The 23,692-nt window shown below is 35.8% G+C and overlaps 1 protein-coding gene across 11 annotated transcripts in view; it reads right to left on the reverse strand.

Annotated features, from left to right (window-relative positions):
* N4BP2L2 (NEDD4 binding protein 2 like 2) overlaps nt 1-23,692 on the reverse strand; it is a 136,919-nt gene that overhangs the window by 94,372 nt on the left and 18,855 nt on the right. For 5 of the 11 annotated variants that reach the window (XM_053657986.1, XM_053657981.1, XM_053658002.1 and 2 more), the window contains one exon: nt 20,826-20,972. In XM_053657986.1, the coding sequence (XP_053513961.1) occupies nt 20,826-20,972 (147 nt within the window). Of the gene's footprint in view, nt 1-10,970; nt 12,626-12,669; nt 14,844-18,587; nt 20,973-23,692 lie in introns of those variants that run through there. The other 6 variants (XM_053658013.1, XM_053657994.1, XM_053657990.1 and 3 more) reach the window with 6 other exon arrangements.

A 23,692-nucleotide genomic window follows, 5' to 3' on the forward strand; every position in this document is an offset into this window, starting at 1 on the left:
GATAAAAAATATGAACAATAAAATGACAACAAATTCATAGTTATAAACAACTGAACAAAAAAACCCTAAAACTAAAACTGAAGAAACAACTAGAACAGCAACAGAAACACAGAAATGGAGATCACATGGAGGGTTATGAGTGGGGGAGTGGGAGGGAGAGAGAGGGGGCAAAGGTACAGAGAATAAGTAGCATAAATGGTAGGTAGAACACAGACAAGGGGAGATTAAGAATAGTATAGGAAATGCAGAAGTCAAAGAACTTATATGTATGACCTATGGACATGAAATAAAGGAGGGAATGCAGGTGGGAGGGGGTGTGCAGGGTAGAGGGGAATAAAGGGGAAAATTAGACAACTATAATAGCATAATCAATAAAAAATATTTTTAAAAATCTCCTAAAAAAAGAGGAGAAAAACATGTCCCAAGTGGAAAAGCAGAATAAAACTCCAGAAAAAGAACTAAACAAAATGGAGACAAGCAACCTATCATTTGCAGAATTGAAAACAATGAATGTAGGGGAAGAGCAGATGAACTTAGACCTTCAACAAAAAGATAGGAAATATACAAATGAAGATAGAAAACATGAAAAAGAACCAGACAGAAAGGAAGGATATAACACTTAAAATGAGGAACAATTTACAGGGAATCAATAGTAAAGTAGATGAAGCAGAGAATCAAATCAGCAATTCTGAATATAAGGAAGCAGAAAACATCCAATCAGAACTGGAAAAAGAAAAAGTAATCCAAAATTATGAGTATACCGTAAAGAGTCTCTAGGACAACTTTAAGAATACCAATATTCGCATCATGGGGGTCCTGGAAGGAAAATAGAGATAAAACCTATGTGAAAAAATGATGGGCCCTGGCCAGTGTGGCTTGGTTGGTTAGAGCATTATCCCATACACCAAAAGGTTGTGGGTTTGATTCCCAGTAAAGGCACATGCAGGTTCAGTCTCCAGTTGAGGTATGTATGAGAGGCAATCAATCAATGTTTCTCTCTTGTGTCAGTGTTTCTCTCCCTCTCTCTTAAACCAATAAGCATGTCCTCAGATGAAGATAAAAAATAGTAATAAAAATTAAAAATGACAGAAACTCCCTTAATCTGGTGAAGGAAATAAATACAGAAGTCCAGAAAGCAGAGACAGTCCTGAAAAAGATGAACCTAAAGAGGCCCATGCCAAGATACATCATAATTAAAATGCCAAAAGTTAATATCAGAGAGAATCTTAACATCAGCAAGAGACAAGAAGTTAGTATCCTACAAACCAGCTCCCATAAAACTGTCTGCTGATTTCTCAACAAAAATTTTGCAGGTCAGAATGCAGTGGTATGAAATATTCAAAGTGATAAAAAGTACCAACAACCAAGATTACTCTACCTGACAAAGCCATCACTTGGAACTGAAGGAGAGATAAAAAGCTTCTCAACCAAGGAAAGCTAAAGTTCATTCATCACCACCAAACCACTTTTACAAAACATATTAAAGGATTTTCTCTGAGAAAAAAGATAAAAGCATAAATAAAATGGCAATCACTACATTATCTATCAGAAATTACTTTACATGCAAATGGACTAAACACTCCAATAAAAAGACATATGGTGGTTAAACGGAAAATAAAACAAAAACCCTTACACATGCTACCTGCAAGAGACTTTAGATTGGAAGATACACACAGACTGAAAGTAAATGGATAGGAAAAGATTTAAAGAAAATGAAAATGAAAAAATAAAGCTGAGGTAGTATTTATACTAGACAAAATAGACTAAAACAAAGGTTATAAAAAGAGGCAAAGAAAGACCTAGCAATTTCACTTCTGAGTATCTATGTGAAGAATTCCAAAACACTTAATTGAAAAGATGTATCATTCACATTTTCATTACAGCATTATTTACAACAGCCAAGATATAGAAATAATCTAAGTTTCCATCAATAAATGAATGAATAAAGAAGTGGTGTATATTTAATAGCAAGATAGCAAAGGGTAGGTGGGAGCGAGCCCACTTCCTCGAGCACAGGTGGAGCACCTAGCTAATCTTCTGAGAAACAGAGTGAACAGCCAACAGAATCCCAGCATATATGAAAGTTGGAGGCCAAAATTATAGAGGATATTGAAAAACAGATGATAAAGAGACCACTAGGACAGCAAGGTCCCTGGGACCAGTGCAAGGACCAGAGTTGTTATAGCCCCCAGCCCACTGCCTGCCATAGGATTCTTGGATGAGAGCCAAATGAACAAACAGTTCCTTCCCCTGCCAAGCAGGGAGATAGAGCAGTACCCAGATGGACCTGGATGCTTGAAGTCACTGGGGGGAATAAAGATGAAGTTGGAGACACACAGGAGCAGTGTTCCCCCACTGAGACTGTGGATGCTGGCTCAGTAATTACCACAGAATTGGGGGGGCCAGGTGATGCCTGGAGAAGGAAGAGTTGGGATATGATGGAACTTGACCTAGATAGTCTCTGGTGTGGCTGGAAAGTTGGGCTGAGGCCAGGCACTTGTTAAAGAGTGGCAGGCTTATACAGGAGGATTTTACTCAGAAAAGCCTCTTGGTTGCTGTTTAGGCAACTCTCCTTCAGTAGTCACCCCCGCTGCCCCCCACTGCCACAGCCTCACCTAAGTTACCCCCACCAGCAGCAGAGGCCGCACCCTTGCCCCATCATGGCCCCGCTGGCTTGCTAAGATAAAGGAGGCAGCGCTTCCTGCAGAGGAGAGCAGCAGGGCTCAGGGAGTTGAGTCCCCAGAAAGACTTAACTCAGTGGGAGAGCTGAACTACCCTGAAGAGACTTTGAGAATGTCTAGCACCTAGGACAGCAAAGAGGGAGAATGTGGTGTGTGGGTTGCCCCTATTTGTGCACATCAAGGATGGCACAACTGGTGGACTGAAGGTGCCGGCCTGGCGCAGATGGGCAGTGGGGGCACGGCAGCAAATGGATGACCCAGACTGGAGGCTGGGCAACTGTGACAACTGCGGCCCAAACCTGGCCTCCATCCTCACAAAACCACAAGAAGGCAGAAAAACGAAGCTGAACCCCTCCCAGCCTGTGGCATCCAGGAAGACCGGCAGAACTCACTTGGCAGGTATAAATTAGCAGAAGGCTATTTCTATTTTTTTTAATTTAAACATTTTTTTTTCCCAAGTGAGAAAATAAGACCTGTAGTGCAAAATGTCCAGAGAAAGGTCCAGAGAGACCTTTGAACAAAGGTCCTTGTGTTCAAGGGAACACAAGGCTAATATGAACTGAGAAACAGAGACAAATTTCACTTTGCTATTCTGGAGAACTTGTAGGTTATTACTTATTTGCATTATATTATTTTTATCTTTACTTCTTTTATTAGTTACTTAATTTTCTTCACTTGTTTAGTTTACTTCATTTTATTTAATTGCGTTGTTTGGTTTTCCTGGTTCTCTCTTTCATACTGTATTTCAATTTTCCTTCTTTCACTTCACTTGTGTTCCAATAGCACACTACTCTAGGTTGTGTACTTTCTATTCTTGTTATTCAGGTCATACAGTTCATGTCATATGCTTGTTGTTCCAGTATTACTATAAATATTGTTGTTCCATATAATTGTAAATACTACACAACACCCCTCCCGGAGGTTAGCCCATTTCACTATCTTCTGGAGCTTTATTACTGTTCTGGTTAACTCTATTCTCTCACACAATACATCTACTTTCTATCCTTTACTATCACTGTATTTCATAATCTGACCTCCCACAAATTCTGTTTACTGGATTCAACTTACAATCCTTCCCTCCTCTAACATGAGTCATCTCTTTTCCAAACTTTCTAAAAGTGGCTAGTTGGATGAAATATCATGGTTAACACTAAACTTAACAAAAGGATCTCCTATCTCTCCTCTACGTGTTGGTACTTTAAATCCCATGGAATACACTCCTGCTGTCTTCATCCATTTTGCCTTCCCCCTCCAACTGATCACATAAAAGAGTAGGTGGGAGCTGTGAACACCAATATACCTGCTGGAAGAGAGAACCCACCAACAAAGGAACCACCAACAGATAGGGATAGTGGAGGAGTGAGTGAAGGCCACACTAAATGCCATCCAGGACCAATCTGGGATTACAAATAAATGGTGGAGAAATTATCCAGAACAAACAATTGAACAACAGCTACAGAGAAACCTCATAACCTCAGGCAGACATAAGAACCAGCTTTGACACAACCTGTCTACATTTGCACAACACTATACAAGATGTGGAGGGCAGTGACTCACAACCAGCTGGAGGAAAGGACCCACCAAAGAAAGACCGAACAGCAATCAAAACCCAAATACATCCACAAAGCCAATATAAATGACATCCAAAGAGCAGCAAGTTCAGAAGATCGAGGAGACTGCACCACTGAATCTCACAGGTCTCCTACTAAAGAAGTTCACACTATGAAGTTAGAAAGTCAAAACAGATCAATTTAAGAAGCCAAAGCAAACAAGAACAGTCTCACAAAAAACAAAACGACAAAGAAACAATCCCCAAATGAAAGGAAAGGATGAAACCTCAGAAAGAATGCTAAATGAAATAGAGGCAAGTCAACTATCAGATACTGAGTTCAAAGCAATGGTTGTAAGAAAGCTCAATGAACTGAGAATTACCAAAAACTACAAAGAAACTATGATGAACTCACTGCAAACTATATCAAAATGAAAAAGGAAATAAAAACTATCAACAATAGACAAGAGAACATGAAGAATACAGTTTCTGAGTTGAAGAACACAGTAGAAGGAATCAAAAACAGGCTAGATGAAGTAGAGGATCAAATCAGTGAGCTGGAGGTCAAGGTAAGGAAAAACTCCCAGAAAGATCAAGAAAATGAAAAAAGACTCAGAGAATATAGAGGGTTTGAGGGAAATGCAGGAAAACCAACATGAAATAATATCTGTATAATAGGGCTACTAGAAGGAGAAGAGCAAGGGATCAAAACCCTGTTTGAAAAAGTAAAGATAAAAAACTTCCCAAATTTGATGAAAGTCATACAAATCCAGGAAATATAGAGACCCAATCAAGAGGAACCCAAAGAGAGCGTGGGCCTGCGAACCAAGAGATCATAGTTCAATTCCCCGTCAGGGCACATGCCTGGGTCGCAGGCCAGTTCCTAGCAGGGGCCAGTTCCCAGTAGGGGACACATGAGAAGCAACCATACATTGATATTTCTCTCTCTCTCTCTCCTTCCCTTCCCTTCTAAAAATAAATAAATTTAAAAAAAAAAGAGGAACCCAAAGAGGCCCTCCAAGACACATCATAATTAAAATGACAAAATCCCAAGACAAAAAGAGAATCTTAAAGGCAACAAGGGAGAAACAGAAAGTAACATACAAGGGAGTTCTAATAAGGCTGGCAGCTGACTTCTCAAAAGAAACATTACAAGCCAAAAGGAAATGGCAAGAAACATTTCAAGAAACAAAAAATAAAGGTCTGCAACTGAGACTACTCAATCCACCAAGGCTCTCAATTAAAATGGAAGGCCAAATAAGGAGCTTCCCAGAGAAAAGATAGCTAAAAGAATACACCTCCTCCTAACAATGACTGCAAGATATGCTATAGAGACTGTTTTAAGAGGAGGAAGAGAAATAGTAAAGAGAAAAAAGAACACAGGTACCAAAGAAGTAAAATGGCAATGAATAAGTACTTATCAATAATAACCTTGAATGTAAATGGTTCAAATGCTCCAAGCAAAAGACATAGGGTAGCTGAATAAGAAAGCATGACCCACAGATATGCTGCCTACAAGAGACCCATCTAGGAAAAAAGACCTACACAGAAAGTGAAGAGTTGGAAAAAAAATTTCAGGCGAATGGACTGAACAAAAAAGCCAAGGTAGCATTACTCATATTAGATAAAATACACTTCAAAAAAGGGGCCATAAAAAAAGACCCAAGAGGTCACTTCATAATATTCAAGGGAATCCATCAAGAAGACATAAACATTGTAATTATACATACACTCATAATAGGAGCACCCAAATATATAAGGAAAATCTTGGAGGACTTCAGAAAAGATACTGACAACAACATAGTTTTAGTAGGAGATTTTAACACCCCACTATTAAAATTAGATCTTCCAAACAAAGCATCTACAAAAATATTGTGGCACTTAACATCCTAGATCAAATAAACTTTATATAATCTTTCATCCCCCAAAAAGCAAAGTACACATTCTTTTCAAATGCACATGGACCATTTTCAAAGACAGACCACATGATAGGTCACAAAACAAGCCTCAACAAAATAAACAAAATTGAAATCATATCAAGCATTTTCTCAAACCACAAGGGCTTGAAACTAGAAACCAACCTCAAGGAAAAAACTCAAAAAACTCAAACTCAAAATAGACAAAAAAACTGTACTTGAAAAATAACTAAATAAAATTAATTATTTAAAAATAATAAAAATAAAATAAATAAAATTATACAAAAGGAAAAAAACACTCAAACTCATGGAAATGAATAGCATGCTATTAAACAATGAATGAGCTAATAATGAGATCAAGGAAGTAATCATAAAGTTTCCAGAAACAAATGAAAATGAACTCACGCAACCCAAAACTTATGGGACAAAGAGAAGGCAGTCCTGAGAGGGAAGTTCATAGTGATACAGGCCTACCTAAAAAAGATAGAAACATTTCAAACAAACTACCTAACCCTAGGCCTCTAAGAACTGGAGGAACAACAACAAAGCCCAGAGCAAGTAGAAGGAAGAAAATAACCAAGATTAGAGCAGAATTAAATGACATCGAGACTAAAAGCAGAATTCTAAGGATAAAGAAGTCCAGGGTGCTGGTTCTTTGGAAAGATGAACAAAATCGACAAGCATTTAAGCACATTCATCAAGAAAAAAAGAGAAGACCCAAAGAAATACAATCAGAAATGAAAGAGGAGAGATTACAACTGGCACCACAGAAATACAAAAGAATGTAAGAAATTACTATGAAGAAGTATATGCAAAGAAATTTCAAAACAATGGTGAAATGGACAAATTTCTAGAAAAATATACTCTTTCAAAACTCAATGAAGCAGCAGCAGAAAGCCTGAACAGACCAATAACAGCTGATGAAATTGAAGCAGTAATCAAAAAACTCCTGGCACACAAAGCCCTGGAATGGACAGTTTCACAGAATTTTACAAAACATTTAAGGAAGAGCTAACTCTTATCTTTCAGAGACTATTCCATAAAACTCAAGACGTAAGACTCCCAAACTCGCTTTATGAAGCCAACATCATCCTAATCTCAAAACCAGATAAGGACACAACAAAGAAAACTCCAGGCCAATATCACCAATGAACACAGACGCTAAAATCCTCAACAAAATATTGGAAAACTGCATCCAGCAATACATTAAAAAGGTCATATACCATGACCAAATGGGATTCATCCAAGGGATGCATGGTTGGTACAATACTCACAAATCAATAAACGTAATACATCACATAAACAAAAACCACATGATCATATCAATAGATGCAAAAGAAGCATTTGATAAGGAGCAGTACCTATTTATAATAAAAACACCCAGCAAAATGAGAACAGAGTGACACTGCTTCAATATAATAAAGGCCATATATGACAGACCTACAGCCAACATAGTACTCAATGGGCAAAAACGTAAAGCTTTCCCACTAAGATCAGGAACAAGACAACGATGTCCCAAATTGGAAAAGAGGAAACAAAACTGTCATTGTTTGCAGGTGACATGAGAGTGTACATGGAATATCCTATAGACTCTACCAAAAAACTGCTCAAACTAATTAATGAATTTGGCAAAACAGCAGGTTACAAACTCAATATACAGAAATCAAAGGCATTTTTGTATACTAACAAATCAATCAGCAGAAGCAGAAATCAAGAAAAAAATCCCATTTGATACAGCAAAAAGAAAAATAAAATATCTGGGAATAAACCTAACCAAGGAGTAAAAGACCTGTATGCAGAAAACTACGCAACACTGAAGAAAGAAATCAAGGAAGACACAAACTGAAGAGTGTACTGTATTCATGGATCGGAAGAATTAACATCATCAAAATGTCCATACTACCCAAAACAACTGATAGATTCAGTGCAATCCCTATTAAAATGCCAATGACATATTTCACAGGTAAAGAACAAACATTTCAAAAATCTATATGGAACCATTAACAACCCCAAATAGTTGCAGCAATTGTGAGAAATAAGAACAAAGTAGGAGGAATCATAATACCTGAAGTCAAACTGCATTACAAGGTCACTGTAATCATAACAGTCTGGTACTGGAATAAGAACAGACACACAGACCAATGGAATAGAACACAGACACTAGAAATTAACCCAAGTCTATATGGTCAATTAATATTCGAGGAAGGGGACAGGAGCATAAAATAGAGTAAAAACAGCCTCCAGCAAATGATGTTGGGAGAGGTAAACAGCTACGTACAAAAAAATGAAACTTGATCACCGACTTACACCATACACAAAAATAAGTAAATGTGGATAAGACTTAAATATAAGTCGTGACACCACATAAGTCCTAGAGGGAAACTTAGGCAGGAAAATCTCAGATATTCAACACAGCAACATTTTTTCTGATATGTCCCCTAAAGCAAGGAATATAAAGGAAAGAACAAACAAATGGGACCTCATCAAAATAAAAAGGCTCTGCACGGCTAAAGAAAACAGCATTAAAATGAAAAGACAACCAACTTTATGGGAAAACACATTTGCCAATTATACCTCAGACAAAGGTTTGATCTCCAAAAAACCCAATTGAAAAAATGAGAAAAGTCCTGAATAGACACTTCAACGACAACATACAGAGGGCCCAAATATAAATGGATGCTGAACATCACTAGACATCAGAGAGATGCAAAGTAAAACCACAATGAGATACCACCACACGCTGGTCAGAATGGCCATCATAAACAAATCAACAAACAAGTGTTGGAGAGGATGTGGAGAAAAGGAAACCCTAGTGCACTGCTGGTGGGAATGCAAACTGGTGCAGCCAGTGGAAAACAGTATGGAATTTCCTCAAAAAACAAAAAATGAAACTGCCTTTTGACCCAGCCATTCCACTGCTGGGATTATACACTAAGAACTCTGAGACACCAATCCGAAAGAACCTGTGCACCCCAATGTTCATAGCAGCACAATTTACAACAGCCAAGTGCTGGAAGTAACCCAAGTGCCCAACAGTAAATGAATGGATCAACAAACTATAGTACATTTACACAATGGAATATACTATGCAGCAGAAAGAAAAAAAGGAGCTCCTACCCTTTGTGATAGCATGTTTGGATCTGAAGAGCATTATGCTAAGTGAAATAAGCCAGGCAGTGAAAGACAAATACCATATGATCTCACTTCTAAGTAGAACCTAATCAATAAAACAAACGAGCAAGCAAAATATAATCACAGACAGTGAAATTGAGAACAAAAGGACTGTAACCAGAGAGAGGTGGGATGGGAATATGAGGGGGAAAAGGTTTTCAGGAACAACTATAATGGACACATGGACAAAACCAAGAGGGGGATAGGATCAGAAGAGGGAGGTGGGGATGGCTGGGGTGGGAGGTGAGTGTTGGGTGAGCGTTGGGGGGAGAATGCAGACAAGTGTACTTGAACAGTAAAAAAAATGTAGCGTAGTTTTACAAAAAGAATGAAATCATGCTGTTTGTAACAACATGAACAGACCTACAGAGTATTGTGCTAAGTGAAATTAAGTCAGAGAAAGACAAATGACATTATTATTACACTTATATATGAAAATTAAAAATCACAGAAAAAAACCCAGATACAGAGAATATTTTGATGATTGCAGATGAGGGGTGTTGATAGATGGGTGAAAAAGGTGAAGGGATTAAGTACAAATTAGTTGTTACAGAACAGTCATGAGGATGTACAGTACAGTTTAGGGAATATAGTCAATAACCCTAACCTTCTGTATGGTGTCAGCTGAATACTACATTGAGTGATCACTATGCAAGTTACATAAACATCTAATCACTGACTTGTACATCTGAAACAAATGCTTAACTCCTGTTGCTTATGCTGAAGAATGTGAACACATTTTAGAAATAACAAAAAACCCCACTTTATCCTTTTAGCTCTCACAGCATTTGTAACTAGCAAAAAAAAAAAAAAAAAAAATCAACTGGTTTGTTGTTTCCTGCCAATCCCTAGTGTATATCAAGAGTAAGGAGGTGAAATCATCAACAGGCAAACAAGAGCACAGAATTTCAAGGCTAACACAAGAGCTATTTCAACTGAAATAGCTCATTTAATTATGATTAAAAGTTTTAGAAAATTAAGTGACTTACCTGAGTTGCAGTCAGAACTGCAACTTATCTTCAAATTCTATGCTTTCCTAAAATTGGAAGTTTCTGCCTTTCACAATCCAAGGTGCAATCCATAGAACATTCTAAGACTACAGACCTGTGCTGTACTGTGGCCATCTCCAGTCCCATGCGACAAACTATATACTTCTTAATGAAATAATTCCATTTTCAGAAAGTTTGAATTAAACTAAAAATCAAAAACCACTGACCCAAATACTCTCATTGACACAAGAAACCATGGAAGAGATAGGTACTATCTCATAAGCGCCTCTTAATTAATGTAATAGCTGTGAATTAGTCTCCTAGGGCTAGGACAAAGCACCTGACTTAACCAATAGAAATTTATTGTCTCACAATTCTGGAAGTTAGAAGTCTGAGATCAAGATATCAGTGAGGTTGGTTTCTACTAAGACCTCTCTCTCTTCTTGGCTGGAAAATGGCCTTCTTCCCCTGGCATTCTTCACATGGTCTTTCCTTTGTGCTTATATCTTGATCTCTTCTTCTTCTGACACTAGTCATATGAAAGCCTATCCATATGAACTTATTTTACCTTAAAATATCTTTGAAGGTAGTATCTCCAAAAACAGTTGCATTCTGAGGTACTGCGGATTAGAACCTCAACATATGAATTTGGTTAGGACATAATTCATTCCATAAAACTCTGCCTTCTGGCTCTCACACAGTTCATGTCCTTCTCATACACAAACTATATTCACCCAACCCCAACAGTCCCCAAAGCCCTCCAGCATTACTTCTAAGTCCACAAATCTCACTGAATGAAATGTCATTTAAATCACATAGGATGGACTTGAGATATAATTCATCATGAGGCAAAATTTCTCTCCAGCAGTGAACCTAGACAAGTTATCTGCTTCCAAAATACAATGCTGCAAGAGGCATACAAGACAGATTCCCATTCCAAAATGGAGAAATGAGAAAGAAGGAAGGAGGGGTCCCAAGCAAGTCCAAAACCTAACAACGTTAAGTTCCATTAGATCTTGAGGTTGAAGAGGAATCCTCTTTGGCTTCATGTTCTGTTCTCCAGGCCTCCTAAGGTGGTAGCTCCCATCCCCTTTGCACCCAGTTTGTGGTACTTCTGATTTTATGGTTCTAACCTTGAAGAAGCAACAAGTTCACAGCCAGATAACTCTACTGACTTGTCATACAGAATCCCAAACATCTTGCCTTGCTTTATTTTGTGTCCTGTCTCTTTCCTCAGTCCAAGCTGGCGGCGTTTCTGCTGTCATAATCCCTTCTCTATTCTTGCTGAGACAGCTTAATGAATACGTAACTCACATGCCTGTAATATTTTTCAGAAAATTGTCTAACAACAAAGTTCAGATTGTCTCTAAAACACTTTTTTTAAAGTATATTTTATTGATTATGCTATTACAGTTGTCCCAGTTTTTTTCTCCCCCTTACCCCCTCCTCCCTGCACCACGAGACTTTCTAATTTTTCACAATATGCATTAGGTTGATAATTTTCTAAATCTTTAAGTCTTGTTTCCATTTTGCTGAGAAATTACATCTTCAATTTCTCTCTTATTGTACCTTACTACGAGCGGCAAGAAGATACCAGGCCATATCTTTAACAATTTGTGCTTAACAGTCTCAGCTACATTTGCTCAAGTCTATCACTTATATGTTATTTTCTACAAAACACTGGAATACAATTTAGCCAAGTTTTCTGCCATTTTGTAACAAAATATGCTTTCCTTCAGCTTCCATAACTTCTTATTCATTTGTTTGGTACTTCACCAGAACCTTTAGCATTCATATTTCTACCAACATTCTGTTCATGATCATATGTGTATTTCTAAGATGACAGAAGCCTTCTCAACAGCTCTCCTTCAGAGTCCTCACTAGAATCTCCTTTAATATTAATTTCTACCACAACCTCTCAAGGCAACGTGGGTTTTTCTAACACCTATTTCAAAAATACTTCCAACTTCTATCATACACAGTGCCAAACCTATGTCTACATGTTATAGTATTTGTTAAAGCAGAATCCCAAGTAACAAAATCTGTTGGTAGAAGCTACAAAGTATCACATATAGGGTGGCTTAAACAGAAATGTATTTTCTCACAATTTTGGGTGCTAGAATTCCAAGATCACGGTGTCAGCAGGGTTGGTTTCTTTTAAGGTCTCTCTCTTGGTTTGTAGATGACTGTCTTCCTCCATTGTCTACAAGGTCCGTTCTTTGTGTGTGTCTATCTCCTCTTGTTATAAGGACACCAACCATAGTGGATAAGGGTGTAACCATATGACTTCACTTTATCATAATCATCTCTTTAAAGGCCCTATATCAAAAAATAGCCAGTTTAGGAACCTGGGCTTAGGACTTCAACACAAATTTTGAGGGAACAATTCAACCCACTACAAGTGATAACTACTCATACTCATTCACTGTGTGATACTGAGTATCACTCTCCCAGCTATTGCACTAGTTAATAATTATGTAATGGTGAGCAAAACAGGTACAATATCTGATTCATGAAGTTTTAAAAATAGGGGAAAATATATAGGTGTATCTCAGAGATATTGTGGATTCAGTTCCAGTGTCATGAACTGGAAAGTCTGAAGATGGCTACAATAAAGCAAATATCACAATCAAGCAAGTCACTCAAATTTTTTACTTCCTAATATATATGAAAGTTGTTTACATTATATTGTAGTCTATGAAGTGTGCAATAGTATACCTAAAAATACAATGTACATACCTTAATTTTAAAATATTTTATTTTTTAAAAAATGCTATCATCTGAGCTGTCAGTGAGTCACAATCTTTTTGCTGGTGGCTGCTCTTGCCTAAAGACCCACCACCAGCAGCTGATCACTGCTGACTGATCTGGGTGATGGCTGCTGAAGGCTGGGGTGGCTGTGGCAATTTCTTAAAATAAGACAATAAAGTTTGCTGCATTGACAGACTCTTTCCTTTCATGAATGATTTTTCTGTAGCATGAGATGCTGTTTGATCAAATTTATTTCAAAACTGAAGTCAGTCATCTCAAATCCTGCTGCTGCTTTATTAACTAAGTTGATGCAATATTATAAATCCTTTGTTGTCATTTCAAAAGCTTCACAGCATCTTGAACAGGAGTTTTCATTTAAAAAACCACTCTTTGCTTATCCATGATAAACAATTCCTCGTCCACTAAAATTTTAGTGTGGGAGTACAGCAATTCAGTCACATCTTCAGGCATCACTTATTCTAGTTCCCTTACTACTTCCACCATAGGTACAGTTACTTCTTCAACTGAAGTACTGACCACTCTCAAAGTCATCCATGAGGGCTGGAATCAACTTCTTCCAAATTCCTGTAAGTGTTGATCTTTTGACATGAATCAGGAATGTTCTTAAATTGCCTCTGGACTGGTGAATCCTTTCCAAGTTTTCAAATTTGCCCAGATCCATCCAGAAAATCCCTATCTATGGCAGTGATAGCCTAAAAAAATGTTATTTCTTAAATAGTAAGACTTAAAAGTCATAATTACTCCTTCATCCAGGGGCTGTAGAATGAATATTGTTAGCAGGCATGAAAACATTAATTTCATTGTACATCTCCATCAAAAGTTTTGAGTGATCAGGTGCATTGTCAATGAGCAGTAGTATTTTGTAAGGAATTTTTTTAAAAATCCTGAGCAGGTCTCAACACTCTAAATATTCAGTAAACAATACTGTAAACTATGTGCTGTCATCCAGGCTTTGTTTATAGAGTACAGGCTGAGTAGATTTTGCATAATTCTTAAGGGCCCTACAGTTGTCAGAATGTTAAATAAGCACTGGCTTCAACTTAAAGTCACCAGTTGCATTAACCCTGAACAGGAATCAGCCTGTACTTCGACACTTTGAAACCAGACATTGACTTCACCTCTCTAGCTACAGAAGTCCCAGATGACATCTCCCACTATGAGGTTCTTCTACACAGAAATCTGTTGTTGACTATAACCACCTTCATTAATTACTTTTGCTACATCTTCAAAGATAACTTGATGTAGCTTCTATATCAGCATTTGCAGCTCTGCTTTGAACTTTTCTGTTATGGAGATGGCTTCTTTCCCAAAACCTCATAAATCAATCTCTGGTAGCTTCAAACTTTTCTTCTGTAGCTTCCTCACTTCTCTCAGACGTCACAGAATGGAAGAGGATTTTGTCTGAATTAGGCTTTGGTCAAAGAGAATGTTGTGGCTGGCTTCTATGGACCCCACTGAAACTTTTTCCATATCAGCAACAAGACTGTTTTGCTTTATCATCATTCGTGTGTTCACTGGAGTAGCACTTTTTATTTCCTTCAAAAACTTTTCCTTTGCAATCACAACACGGCTGTTTAGTGCAAAAGATCTAGCTTTTCAACTCCCTTCGCTTTCAACATGCCATTCTCATAACCCATTTCTAGCTTGTGATTTAAAGCAAGAGACATGCAACTCTTCCTTTCACTTTTAACACTCAGAGGCCATTATAAGATTATCAGTTGGCCTAATTTCAGTACTGTTCTTGGTTAGAGGGGTACAGAGAAGCCTAGAGAGAGAAAGAAAGACAGGGGAATGGCTGGTTGTTGGGAGTAGTCAGAACACACACATTTATCCATTATTTGTGGTCTTAAATGGGTGTGATTTGTCCACCAAGAAATTTGTTAAAATTCCAAGCAGTGTTAAAAAAAAAATAATCTGTAAATTACCCTAAATAAAATAGATACTTATAAGCCTCAAGGTTGCTTTCCTTATCCTGTATTTTAGAATTTAATTTCTTGATCATAAATCCTAAATCTAAAGACTAGTGGTGAGGTTCAAAATCTGGAACAAAACCTCTGGTGGTGTTAGAGATACCTACCAGTTAAATAAATGATGAACCTTCCCTTCTGCTGGTCTGAACACTCTCCCCCCTAGCAAGCATCAAGTAAAACAAACTCACATTCCATCTCCATGTTTGCTGAATAGCAAACTGCCTTATAAAGTTGTTCTAGTTAAATTAATGTGTCCCTGATATCAAAAGGTTATTGACTATTTCAACAATAAATAAATATTGACTCATTAAAGGACAAACCTCCAAAAACAGTAGTATCCAAGGAAGATCCTTTGTCCACACACTCAGGGTAAATGATAATCTTTCTTAACACAATACCATGGTTTTACAAGTCTTTATTTATTTTAATTATTTTATTGTTGTTTAATTACAGTTGTCTGCATTTACCACTCCCCACCCTTTCCACCTCAGCCATCCCCACCTCCCTCCCTTGCTTCCCACCCCCAACCCTTGGTTTTGTCCATGTGTCCTTTTATAGTTGTTCCTGATCTATAGGTCTTTAAACAGCAAACAGAGGACAGGGAGGAAGAAATACCACTTCTGACCACCTTCTAGCTCTAACGGTTTTTTTCCTATCATTTCCCAGAATTAAATTCTCCTTCACTTTTTAATTAATTCCAAATGTCTTGCCTAGTCCTCCCATTACATTTGCTGTAAGTATTTCAATTTACTTATAATGGAAATTAAGTGTTTTAACCACATCTTGTCAGTTTTACATTGCAATATATTCCAATAAACTCAAGCCAATAATACACTCTTTTCTAGTTTCCTGAACTGATAACTACCTTCATGAAACCAGTGCTATTTCTTCTTTCATGAAGTCTTCCTTATTCTAACAAAATTCCATCTGAATTCACATTTAGAAACAAAGAAAAAAACAAAAACTACTCTTAAGAATCTTAATAATAAGAAAACAGACAAGATCTAATTTTTCTATTTTTAAAGTTAACTGAACAAAATAAGGCAAATACTCAACAGTAAAAATTCTTCATCTATACAGGTTTTTCCCTGTAAAACCTAATTAATTCAATGTATTATTTATATAACAAATTAAAGTAACCAGCTCCTTACTGTTTTTTAATTTTGGAAAATGAACGACATAAAATGAAAAGAAACTCTCAATTCTTCAAAAAATGAGAAAACTGACATTATTTCCATGACTTCTACTACTATTACACTTAAGGGGACATTTAAAAAGACCACTTACAATTACAAGTAGAGTTCATTTACTTTAGGAAATACTGCCTCAAAATTAATCAGCAAAATGGCTTATATAATTTGTGCATTTATTGATTACTACATATTTTAAATGCTATTTAAAATCAGAAAATATTAAATATGTAATACATTTATAAATACTAATTTTACACATTAAAGCACAAGCATATAAAAATTCAAAAGATGTTGAAATGATTATCAAGTATATCAATATTTTTTGTAGAAAACATTTAGACACGAAATTGTATAAACCTCTTTTTAATCTTGACTTCAAAAAACATATTCTAAATAAATGGCCACTTACAGTTTCACTCAACTTCACTGATAAACCAACATACCTTCTAACCCTGTAAATCAAAGGTAAAGATGCATTCTTCATTGAAATTTCTTTCCTACCTTAGTAGTTTAAAAGAAAAAAGGGATATAATGAGGAATATATGTGGGAGATCCGAATCCCAGTTTCATCTCTACCTAAAGAAATTACACTGGATGGGTTACTTAACTAAGTTGTTTCCTCTTTATAAAACCCTTACTAGATTGTTATGAAAAATCAGACTGTAACAAGTACATTAAATAAATAAATGGCAGCTACCTAAATGAATATTATTAAGACTTGCTACCATTAACTTCCTATTGATTGTTATGGCCACACTGCAGAATATGAAGACCCACATGTAGAAGTTGAACTCAAAACTGCTATCAGTTTTCCTTCAAAATCATTTAGTTCTTTAAGAAGGCCAGATTGGCCCTGGCTGGTACAGCTCAGTGGACTGAGTGTAGGCTGCGAACCAAAGAGTGGCTGATTCCATACCCAGTCAAGGCACATGCCTGGGTTGCAGGCCAGGTCCCCAATAGTGGAATGGAAGAGCAAGAGGCAACCACACATAGGTATTTCTCTCTCTTTCTCCTTCCCTTCCCCTCTCTTTAAAAATAAATAAAATCTTAAAAAAAAAAAAAAAAAAAAAAAAAGAAGGGCAGATTGGAGAATCATGATAAAATAGTGATTCCCATGATGGTATATTTCAAACAACTTAACTAGTCTGTCATCATGATGCTTAAGTGCTTGCTATAAAAGAATCTTCTTAAATCCATATATCCAAATACTACACCATGTTTAGGGGGTTCATAACAAATGAGTAACACACTGATAGATTTTTATAAATCTTTCCAAGTGCTTTCATATCAAAGTTCTATCTAAACAATGGAGTCAGGAAACTACCTACAAAGCTGTGGTCTATAAGTTTAACACGGTTAAATAAGGTTCATAAGAAACAATGAGTTCAGTGGAACAGAGGAGGAAAAAGAAATTATCTCCATTTTGTCAGTCACTTACCATCTGTCTACTTAAGAACATTATGAGGTTACACAGAAGGTTGGCTGAGCAAAGAATGAAAAAATAAAACATGTACAGAAAAAGACTATGAAAGAAACATGATTTCTAATATTATTAACACAAAAAAGAAAAAAGAAGAATAATTAAGGGAATAATCCACAATCCCTTCCCAAATCAAATTTTCTCTCATTTTGTTATAATAAAAAAAACCTGAAGAGTTCAGAATTACAACTGATGAGACAGAAACAAAATCTTACAATTATAAGCTGTCGATGAACCAATCCCAACCATATTATATGTGCTACCAAAGCGAGCACCAATCCCAAGCGTATTAAGACTTTACTTTTAATATGCCCTATTTGAGAAACCAGTTAAAACTGCAAAACAAGAAAATAATCCATAGTGTTTTTCGATTAATTCTACTGAACTAGAACACATTTTAACCACAAGTGAATAAACTATTACTTTTTTCCCTTAGTTAGTAATAAAGTTGAGAGGCAAAAGCCCAATGGCTCACCAAAGGCTCTCGATCTTCCCATTAATTTACAAGAAGTACAACATGGAAATATGAACTGGACAGCATTCCTAGACAAAATCTTTAGTTACTCATCAAGTAGGTATAGTGTTTGTGTATAGTTCTAATATTAGGGGAGACTATGGCTGTGCCCATGCAAAATAAAAATAATCTATTTTACTCTCATTTAAATTTAAGACAGCTTACTGAAGTTACTGGTTTCTATATTGGGAAGTGTCTTATATATGTAATTACTGTAATTACAACACCTGGAATGTGACAGGGTTATCATTCAAAAAACTAAATCTGTAAGAAAGAAAAAGAGATGACTTCTAAGGTAAATGACTAGAAGAGACTTTTAAATGTATCAAAACATGAACTTTCCAAGAGACACAGTTTTGAGAATAACTATTTATTATTGCGGATCTCTTTCCAAAGAGTTATTTGTGCTACTCTTTTCCCTTGATTCTGTGCATAGCATTATAGTGACAACACATGTATTTCCATAGGAAATATATTCAAAATTCACACACATGTATCCTATATTACAACAACTGGTATAGTCAAAAGATATAAATTATAACTGTTCTATTACAAAATCTCTGAATTTAACTGCAAAAATCTTAATTATAAATTTTTAAAGGTTTGGCATGAAATTTACAAATCATGCTACAGTGAAAACGTTTTATACTTAATATGTTTGGCAATTTAAATCAAATAAACTGAATTAATTGAATTTGCTTTGCAAAGTATAAGGAATCAAAAAGACACAAGACACTAACTAATTACTCCTCTTTCAAAATCTACATCAACAAACATGGCTTCTTACCACCCTAAGAATACTTTTAATGAGAAAATCTGATATACATACAGAGACTAACTGGTTTTATAGCACTATAATTTTTAAAAATAAAAATTGGGATGGTAATGTTATTTAATTATAAGGAGAAAGAAAAAATTCCTTAATTTAATTAATCACAAAAAAATTAATTCATTAATTTAATCACTCCTTTTCCTATGTATACACAATTATAGCTAACAACTTTAATGGAAAAAAAATTATTTACAAATTGTAGCCCATAAAACTCTAAAAACCACTAAACTCAATCTTTTCCTTCTGCTGCCTCCAAATATTCTAAAAGGTCACTGTAACAAAACTAAAAAATAGTTTGTTGTGATTCTAAATTAAGAAGCTTCATTTATTATGGGTTGCAGATGTTAAAACAAAAACACACATTAAAAACTTCAACTCTGCCCTGACCACTGTGGCTTGGTTAGTTGGGTATCGTTTGACAAACTAAAAGGTCACTGGTTCAATTCCCAATCAGGGCACATGTCCAGGTTGCCTGCCATCCTGGCTGGGGTGAGTACAAGAAGCAACTGATGGACCTGTCTCCTTCCCTTCCCCTCTCTCTAAAAATAAATAAATAAAATCTTAAAAACAAGACAACAACAAAAAAAACCCTTCAACCCTATTAACTGAATTCTCAGTTATTGCATTCATATTTGAGTACCACATAAAACTGCAATAATTGCTGTGAAGGGTATGAAATATCAGCATGTAAAACACGAAGAATTATAGTGATTATATTTTAAAATAGCATCTATTAGCTGGGGGTTTTCTTCCTTAAAAAAGAGCAAATGAAAGCAAAGATTAGTATGAATTATAAGATCTCTGAAATGAATTTAAGTTTCAGTTTTATCTAACAAAGAAACAGACCCAGTGAAATATATGGTTGGCTCTAGAGAAGAATTAAAACCAGTAGAAATTAAATATCCTACAGGACTAATCCTCTTATAATTAATGCTAGGAAACTGCCCAATACATTTCTGAATTAGAATTATATGTGCTAAATAGAGAAAAGTGACATATCAGACTAGCCTGAGGAGCTTTTCCTAATTATATAGTGATTTCACTATTTGTCCATTCCAGAATCAGAAAGCTGTGGAGAAAGGGATGGCTTCAGAAGGTGATAAATCCAAATATATTCTATTATAAATATGTATATTATGGAGAAAACTCCTCAGCCAACTGATACACCTACTATGTGGCATTTGATGAAGAACTGCATTTCAACTAACCAATATATTAATTATAGCTTAGAAATATTTCTGTCACACAGAGAATTTGCAGAAATGTAATTTTACCTACATAATAAACAGGTGAATCAACTATGGTGCCTGTAACAAATTAGTATTTCTTGTATATTTAAAGTACTTAATGAAAAGTACTCAAGTTTTATGAAAATTTTGTTTTAGGTATAAATTATAAAAGTATTCAATATTCTCTACAAAATAGATAAAATTAGTTTAAAATTCAATTGTGGAAAACATTCTGGTTCTTACCCACTCAGGTGTCTGTCTTCATACTAACCTAAGGTATTACAAGATTATAAAAACATTTAAAATATAATTTTACATAATTTTTATTTATACTTTAAACTGCTGGGAAGGAATATCCTTTGTGAAGCGATGCAGTCTTTTTTTTTTTTTTTTTAATTTAAAACTACCTAGACTTCAGAAAGGCTAATATTTTTCAAAGGCAAACAACAAATGTGTTAGCTGAAAATAGCTACCTTAATGATTGTATGTGACACACACTGGATTATGCGAGCCTAGAGAGTTTCCCCACCTCTGTCTCTCTTCTGAAGGGTGAAGTCTTTGTGTGCTTTTGTGCACTGGTTCCACTGAATTCATTACAATAGAGATGGACATTTGATATTCATAATGATCCAACATCTGAGCAATCTTCTTTCGAGACACACCATGTTTATTCCTCCTAACAAAAAAGAAAAGGATTTTAATTCTTTAAAGAATTTATAGTTATAGAGAGTAAGCTGTCTTAGTGTAATAGAGTGCAGACTCTAAATTATATTTTGCAAATAAATACTATAAAACACATCTCATTTACCCACATTTTACAACAAAAAAATTTATACTGGCTCTCTCAAAATTTTTAACAGTACTTTAAAAAGGTTTAAAGATACTGTAAATCAAAGCAAAATGTTAACTGTTTATACCTTCATCACACAGAACCAACTAATGATTCACTGAACCACTGAGCTAATCCCCCTCTTTTTAAATAACAAAATCAAAGATAATGAGAAACTGTTTTGAGAATTATAGAATTGAGCAGACTTGTAGGACAAAAGTCAATTATCAAATATTTATCACTTTTTAAAAAGTTATTTTAGGACATGTCCTGTTGCATTTTTAAAATTTATTAAACAGTACAAATTATTACATCAACAATTTGGACACATCTCACAAACATTATGTTAAGCAAAATAAAATGGACATAATAAATATGTACTATATGACTCTATTTACATAAAGCTTGGGGGAAAAAACAAAATTAAACTATGGTGTTATGGCAAAAGACGTTTTAGGAAAAAACAAAAGCTTTAAAGAAAAGCAAGAAAGAAATTACCAAAGAATTGTTACTGGAAAAAGAAACGAAGAACTTCTGAGCTGTTGATAAAGCTCCAATGATATGGGTAATGGTTAGATGAATATTTGCCTTATATAGCAATTTGTTAAGCCATGTTTATATTTTATATATTTTCTATGAGTTTAATTAGGAAAACCAGAAGTGGTTTAAAAATTATTCTTGACCCTCAAAGAACTTTTTAAAAATTCATGGCTTTCTGTAACCTGACTTGGACACGGCAAAACACAAATAAACATACTGTACATCTAATGTTATAGATTTATTAATTCATTTTCTCCAGAAAAAGGACACAGAAGAAATATTTACTTTTAAAAACTACTGATGCTTTTATTCAAGTTGAGAAGAGAAAGCACAAAGAAAGAAAAAGCAAAAAAAGAAATCTCAGGCTGGAAATTGGCAAGATGAGACTAAATCCACAAGATGCCAAATTTGATGATTCAATCAGTTCTATACAAATTAAATCAAACTATACTAAACATCAGTTAACTGTAGTTTGTGAAGTCAACAGTTCCTCAAATGTAAACAAAGTCTAACTATATTTCATCAATCTGTTGTGCAACATAACCAAATCTCTCTAGTGTTTAAACTTCTGTCTCTACTACCCAAGGTGCAATATACACAGAGCAGATAAATACCACCAGATATTAGTAAGTCTATCAGTTTATTTAGTCATATATGAATACATAGCATATTAATCAAAAAGGAAAAGTAAGGTAACCAAAGGAATAAAAGGCAAAGGAGAAAGAAATTAATTGGACACCTCACAGAATAACACTTTAAACTGGAAGAGGGCAAACTGAGGTGGGAGAAATAAAAATGGTTTTTAAAAAAAGGGAAAGATGGCCTTGGCTGGTGTAGCTCAGTGGACTGAGCGCGGGCCTGCGAACCAGACAATCGAGGTTCGATTCCCAGTTAGGGCACATGCCTGGGTTGCAGGCTGGTTCCCTGCAGGCCAGTTCCCAGCAGGGGACGCACGAAAGGCAACCATACACTGATGTTTTTCTCTTCCTCTCTCCTTCCTTTCCACTCTAAAGATAAATAAATAAAATATTTATTTAAAAAAAGGGGAAGGATGGTTGCACAACTCTGTGAGATCTGTCCAGAAAGTATCCAGCCATGTAATATGAAAAATAGTTATTGAAGAAGATACAAAAAACAAAGCAGGCACCTTGGGGCCTCACAGTTTTCCCAGGGAAATCTCTCTGCAAAATCCTTTGTTGGAATCACCATCAGCTGCCCTGCTGTATTTTTCTGAATTTCATTGACAGTCTGAAATGTCTTCTTTTCCAAAGATGATTTTAGTTTTGGGAGAAGCCAGAAGTTGCAGGATGCTAAATCTGGGCTGTAGGGGAGCTGAGGCACCTGGGTGATTTGATGTTTCAACAAAAAACTCAGCAGGATGTGGTACACAAGTAGGTACAATGTCATAATGAAGCTGCCAATCACCAGCTGCCTGTAGCAGTGGTCCTTTCAATCATCTGAACAGTTTCCACAGAGGAAAATTCAAGCTTAATGCTGCTCTACTCAGTCATTTTGAATATGGAGGCCACATAGTACATATGCTCACTCAATGGCATCTACCACCCCCACTGACTACAGTGAAGCTGTCATTGTTCACACACACACATTCTAGTCCACTCTCCTTGGCTGCCAGGTTACATCAAAGTTTTGCAAACTATTCTCATTATATTAACAATGGCTAGACTTTTTCGGGACAGACCTTGAAAAACATTGAACTACATACACTTTTAATGGGTAACTTGTAAAGCATGTGAATTATATCTCAAAGTTGTTACCAAAAAGGGGTAGGGAAGTGGAGGTGAAGGGAAAAAAGATCATAGTCAAAAAACTAGGGCTGTGAAGAGAAAGGATAAAGGTAAACACAAATAGGAAAGCAGGGTTGAAAGTAACACAAGTCCACACTCCTTTACCACAAATTCTGAAACCTACAATTCTCTGAGAACTGTTTTCTGTTCACTCACATGGTAGCAAAATCTAACCAGACCTGTGCTCATCTGGTAACATGATCTACTTGAACTGAGGACAGA

Source organism: Artibeus jamaicensis, unplaced genomic scaffold (genome assembly GCF_021234435.1).
Source record: "Artibeus jamaicensis isolate MK-2021 breed Jamaican fruit bat unplaced genomic scaffold, CSHL_Jam_final contig_2002, whole genome shotgun sequence".
Taxonomy (NCBI): domain Eukaryota; kingdom Metazoa; phylum Chordata; class Mammalia; order Chiroptera; family Phyllostomidae; genus Artibeus; species Artibeus jamaicensis.